We start from the raw sequence: 6167 nt of genomic DNA on the forward strand, positions 1-6167 counted from the left end.
GCCGGCCGGGAGAGGGCGCGATGGCCCCACGGTAGCGGCGGCGGCCGTGGGAAAGGCCCCCAGCGCCGTGCGGGTGGGAGGGGGGGATCTGGGAAGGGGAATCTGGGAGGGGGGTGCCCCCCCCCCCCGCGCCTGTGCTCGCCGGGCGCTTAGCAAAAAGCTAGGGAGGGGAGCGTGTAAATAAATAAATAAATAAACAAATAAATAAATAAATGAATTACAAAAATCCAGCAGGGTGCCCGCGGTGGGGATGGGACATCCGCCTGGCAGCGTTTTGGGGGGACACAGGCAGCGGGGTGTCCCTGTGGGGTGTCCCTCTGTCCACCCCGCGTGTGCGGAGGGCAGCACGGGGAAGGGGCGGTGGGATGCGCGGGGCGCGGCTCGGCGGGGGCTGGCGGCGGCCCCGGGGGAACCGCAGGTGCGTGAGCAGCGCCCGCCCGGGCGGTAGGAGGGGGGCGGCGGTGGCCGTGCGGGTCGCCGGCAGTTAGCGGTCTGAGGGGGCCGGGGCGCCGGTGCCGGCGGGACCCGCTGAGGTAGGGGCGCAGGGAGGGGCGCCCCGTCGGGGCTCGGCCGCCGCCGCTCCGCGCCCCTTCGGGGATGGCCGAAAGGAGAGGAGGCACCGCGGGCAGGGGCTGCCGGTGGGGTCAGAGCGGGGGCGGCACAAGCCGAGGAAGAGGCACACCCGGGGACCGCCGAAGGGAGCGCAGCGCGGCTGCAAGGTGACCCCCGTGGGGCTCTGCCTCCGCCCCCCCAGCCTCCCTCTCCCGGTTTAATCCCCTGCAGGCGCCGGCAGAGGCGGGATAATCAAGCGGCGGCCGGGGCGGGGGGTGCCCGAGCCACACACGCTCCTTTGTGCCGGCCGGGAGCCCGCGCTGCCCCCGTCGCCCCTCTCCCCCGCGGGGCAGCGCCCTCGCTGCGCGCCGAAGCCCCCCGGAGAAGCGGAGAGGAGAGGGCGAAGCCCCTTCCCCGGCCGCCGCCATCGGGGGGCACCGCGCTCTCCCTGCCGGAAAGCCGGCGGGAGGAGGGGAGCGCCGAGGAGCTGCTTTTTAATCCCTACTAGTTTTTTTTTTTTTTACTATGTTTACTTCCGACCTCTCCTCCTTGCGCGGCTCGTAGTAAAAAGCTCAAAAAAATAGTAAAAAAAAAAATATAAAAAAAAATAAAAAATACATATAAAGGGCCGCGGAGCGCTGCGTCGCCCCCTCCGCCGCACCGGGAGGACCGGGGGGGAGAGGCGCGGGGCTGCGCGGCCGCCCCCTCGCGGCGCGCCCTTCCCGCGGCGGGAGCGGGAGCCCGCGCAGCTGCGAGGGGCGGGCGGGGAGCGGCGGCGCGCAGAGAGGGAGCGCGCACACAGGGCCCCGCGGTGCTGCCCCCGCCCCGCAGCACCTCCCGCCCGCCCCTCGCCGGCGCTTTAAAGGAGGAAAGCAAGTAAACTTCTATTGTACCGGACAGAGCGCGCCGCGCCGCCTTGGACCCTACAATCCGCCTCACGCCGGGAAGGCGGCTTCTCTCCGCTGCTCCGTGTGGCTTTTTTTAAACCGTGGTGGGAGGAAGAGATCAACGTTCTCCCGGCGTTTTGCCTTTTTTTTTTTTTTTGCTTGTTTGTTTTGTTTTCCTTCCCCGTCCTTGCTGGCGGTTCTTTTTTATTAATTTTTATTTTTACATTTATATATATATATAATTTTTTTTCGCCTTGTTTTGTTGTTCCCCGCACCGCCCGCAATAATTGCCTCGCTACGTTTCGCAGCTGGCGCCTTGGAGAAGCCGGTGAGTTGCGGGGCTCTGCTTTTCCCATCACTCGATCCCCCGCGGTTGTGGCGTTTGGACTGACACGGGCTGGTGACACCCGGGCTGCCGGCGGGGCTGCGCTCCGCGGACGTGGATACCGACGGTCCCTCCCGAGGGACGCTCTCCTCTGCCGGGGCACCGGCGTTGCCCATCCTTTTCCTTGCGCTCGGATTTTTTTTATTTTTTTTTTAATATATTTTGGGGGGGGGGGGGGGACGTGGGGCGGGAGAAGCATTTGCTGTCTCCCACGTATGCGCGGGCAGCTTTATGGTTATCGCACATATTGCTTATATGTATACATATGCATATATATATATGTATATTTGGCAAAGTTTGCCAAGGTCCCTGCCCGTCCCCGCGCACTGCCAGCACGCCCAGGTGGGTGGCTGGGGAGCAGCCTGGCTCTCGGCTGGAAGCCGCCGGGCGCTCGCCGCCCCTTCCCGCCCAGCTCCCGGGCGCGGGGGGCGGGATGGGGATGGCGACGCGGCCCCGGGAGCGGAGGGCCTCCGTGCCGGCGCCGGCCGGAGCGGTGCCCCGTGCGAGCGCGGAGGGGCGGCGGGCGGGAAGCGGGGGCCGGGCGGCGCAGGCGGCCGGGCTGCGGCAGCCCCGCCGGGGGAGCCGCCGGCCGCGGGGAGGGCGGCCCGCGAGTCGGCAATCGGGTCGCGCCGCCCGGTCGTTTTGCCGAGCTTGGAAGGGGGTGAAGAGAGGTCGTGCGGTTTTTTATTTATTATGATCAGAATGAATATATTTTTTTTTTAAATCGCGAAACGCGACTGCGCGTTTCCCCGGCGGCACGGCGCGGGGAGCCGGGAGGGAGCGCTGCGCGCCGGGGGGGGCCGGCGGCCCCGCCGGAGCCGGGGGAACCGATCCCCGCGGCGGAGCGCGGCTCACCCGGGCGCCCCCCTCTTCCCCCTCCCGCCCACAGGCACCAGCCGCCGCGATGCCGCTCAGCGCCGGCTTCCCCAGCAAGAACTACGACTACGATTACGACTCGGTGCAGCCCTACTTCTACTTCGAGGAGGAGGAGGAGAACTTCTACCTGGCGGCGCAGCAGCGGGGCAGCGAGCTGCAGCCCCCCGCCCCGTCCGAGGACATCTGGAAGAAGTTTGAACTGCTGCCCACGCCGCCCCTCTCCCCCAGCCGCCGCTCCAGCCTGGCCGCCGCCTCCTGCTTCCCCTCCACCGCCGACCAGCTGGAGATAGTGACCGAGCTCCTCGGGGGGGACATGGTCAACCAGAGCTTCATCTGCGACCCGGACGACGAGTCCTTCGTCAAGTCCATCATCATCCAGGACTGCATGTGGAGCGGCTTCTCCGCCGCCGCCAAGCTGGAGAAGGTGGTCTCCGAGAAGCTGGCCTCCTACCAGGCGGCCCGCCGAGAGGGGGGCCCCGCCGCCGCCCGCCCCGGCCCGCCGCCCGCCGCGCCGCCGCCCGGCCTCGCCGCCTCCCCCGCCGCCTCCGCCAGCCTCTACCTGCACGACCTGGGCGCCGCCGCCGCCGCCGACTGCATCGACCCCTCGGTGGTCTTCCCCTACCCGCTCAGCGAGCGCGCCCCCCCGCGCCGGGCCGCCCGGCGCCAGCCCCGCGTCCCTGCTGGGCAACGACACGCCGCCCACCACCAGCAGCGACTCGGGTGAGTGGGGCCCACGCGTGCTCGGGGCAGGGCGTGGAAATCTGCGCGGCGCCGAATGCCCCCTCCCCCCCCCCGGGGCTCGGCTGGGGGAGCGGGGCCTCCCTCCTCACCCCCCCGCTCCCCCCCACCCGCCCCGCGTGGGCTTTTTTAAATGCCACGTTAGCGAGGCACGGAGAGGCTCCCAGGGAGTATTTCCTGGAAAACCGGCCCAGTTTTCCTTCCAGGGCTGGAGGGACGAAAGGGAGGGGGGAAGAAAAAAAGGAGCGGGGGGGGTGGGGCGTGGGGAGAAACTTTCATAACGGGGTCAGAGTCGGTCGGTGTCCAGCGCGGTGTCCCGGCGAGGCGGGCTGGGAAGGGGTTAGCCCCCGCCCCAGAGCCGCGGGGGAATGTGCCGTCGGGGAGGTGCTAGTGAAAGTGACTACGGAGGAGTGAACGGGGCTGGGAAAGTTTTAGAAATGCTTCCTTAGGTGTTTGACAGCCTGTTCCGCTCCCTCATAAATTTGGTTTGAAAGTGAGTTTGTACTCCAAGCGCCACAGCCTCCCCTGGTTGTTTCGGGGTTGTTGGTTCCTTTCCACCCCCCCTTCGATTTTCCACAAATTAGCAGATCAAGAGCGCTTCGGCAAACGTCTCTGAATACACATGTGTGTTAAGTAAGCTTTCTTTTGAGGCGTGGCCAAAGCCTTCTAAATCCTTAATTAAGGGCAGCTTGAGTCTGGGAGCTTTATTGCGCTGTACTGCTGACAACCGAGGTTTAACTTCCCTGCTATCTTTCATGCGCTCCTCGGAATTACGCAAGATCTTTAAAACTTTTTGAAACCAGGGAGCCGGGGTTTGGAGCACAGACCTGTGTCCTATTATTGCGCTCGAAGCCTTGCTTCCTTAAGGGAAAGGCTCCTGGGGAAAGCTGAGTCCAGCAGCATCAAATGGGTTTAAGAAGGGTTTGTCAATGGGTTCCTCACTGTGCAAGCTCAGAGTAACCTTCCCTTATAAATACAGCGGTCTTGAGAGTATTTGCGTAGATCAGCTTATGGATTTTGTTTTTTTCCTCTCCCCTTGCAGAAGAAGAACAAGAGGAAGACGAGGAAATCGATGTAGTTACATTAGCTGAAGCGAATGAATCTGAATCCAGTACAGAATCCAGCACAGAGACGTCAGAAGAGCACAGTAAGCCCCACCACAGCCCGCTGGTTCTCAAACGGTGTCACGTCAACATCCATCAGCACAATTATGCCGCGCCTCCCTCCACCAAGGTTGAATACCCAGCTGCAAAAAGGCTAAAGTTGGACAGTGGCAGAGTTCTTAAACAGATCAGCAACAACCGAAAATGCTCGAGTCCCCGCACGTCAGATTCGGAAGAGAACGACAAGAGGCGAACGCACAACGTGTTGGAGCGCCAGAGGAGGAATGAGCTGAAGCTGAGTTTCTTTGCCTTGCGTGACCAGATACCCGAGGTGGCCAACAACGAAAAGGCGCCCAAGGTTGTCATCCTGAAAAAAGCAACGGAGTACGTTCTTTCCATCCAGTCGGACGAACACAGACTGATTGCAGAGAAAGAGCAGTTGAGGCGGAGGAGAGAACAGTTGAAACACAAACTCGAGCAGCTAAGGAACTCTTGTGCATAGGAACTCTTGGGCATCGCTTACAATAACCCAAACTAGACTGAGACTATGATAAATATTAATGTTTCTAATATTGCTCATGAACTACACCAGTCCGTTGAGTATGGAACTATTGCAACTGCATGCTGTGCGATTTAACTTGAGACTACACAACCTTGGCTGAATCTCCTAAGGGTTTGGCCAGAACCTCAAAACTGCCTCATGATTGATACTTTGGGCATAAGGGATGATGGGACATTCTTCATGCTTGGGGATGAACTGTTCAACTTTTTTTCTTTTAAAATTTTGTATTTAAGGCATTTTTTCATATGAGAATCCAAAAAAAAGTCGTCCCCAAATTGCTGTATATATTTACACATCTTATTGCCATGTAAATACCTTTAATAAAAGCCTTTATAGAAAAATGTGCAACATTAATACGCAACAGTTGTGGCAACTGGATTTATACTTGTCTTGAACTTCTGTGCCATAACATTTCACAATTTTTTTTTATTTAAATACATTTTTCTTTTAAAAATGATTTTTATTTTGTTTTTAGATAAATAAATATTTGCCCAAAATATAATTAGCTAAATTCTGTGTAAAGACTTTCCTTTGTTTCCCACTGTTGTCATTAGATGCCTATTTCCATGACATCCTTCTCCCTGTCATCATGGCAGTGACCTGACAAAAGTCAATGGGGAGTTAGGTGAGAGGAAAATGATGATGGTTTTGCAGCTTAGTTGGGAGTTGAGTTTCTTCCCCTTCTGTTAGTTCAAGTAGATAAAGTGGTTGCTTTAATGTGCTTTGTTGGTTCAACCAGTGTTGCACCAATGTCTCCGTGAAGGTGGTGGGAGCGATGTTGTTCTTGGCTATGGTCATCTGCCTGCTGAAAGTACAGTTGAGGTGGTGGATTTTTACACCAGTCACCCCAGCATATAGGCTCTGCATTCCTTCCAAATACATATAATTAGATTTTTGGGGCATGACCTTCATTCTGCACTAGAGACCCAGCTATGTATTTTGAGGGCTGCTTTGTAGTAGGCTCACCTTAATTGCTTCCTGTTTGAGTTTGAACAGAAGTTAAATGGGATAAGAAAATAAACTGAGATGGTGAGTGCTGAAGTTGTTAAAACAACAGAGCGGTT

General features: G+C 58.8%; 1 protein-coding gene across 1 annotated transcript; it reads left to right on the plus strand.

Annotated features, from left to right (window-relative positions):
* The first annotated feature begins 1427 nt into the window (after positions 1–1427).
* MYC (MYC proto-oncogene, bHLH transcription factor) lies at positions 1428–5614 on the plus strand. The gene is given in 4 exon segments (XM_040588102.1): positions 1428–1767; positions 2714–3363; positions 3365–3420; positions 4481–5614. Coding segments are annotated over 3 exon segments (1254 nt in total). The 5' UTR covers positions 1428–1767; positions 2714–2728; the 3' UTR covers positions 5044–5614.
* The last annotated feature ends 553 nt before the right edge of the window (positions 5615–6167 follow it).

This window comes from Falco naumanni, chromosome 3, assembly GCF_017639655.2.
Source record: "Falco naumanni isolate bFalNau1 chromosome 3, bFalNau1.pat, whole genome shotgun sequence".
NCBI lineage: Eukaryota > Metazoa > Chordata > Aves > Falconiformes > Falconidae > Falco > Falco naumanni.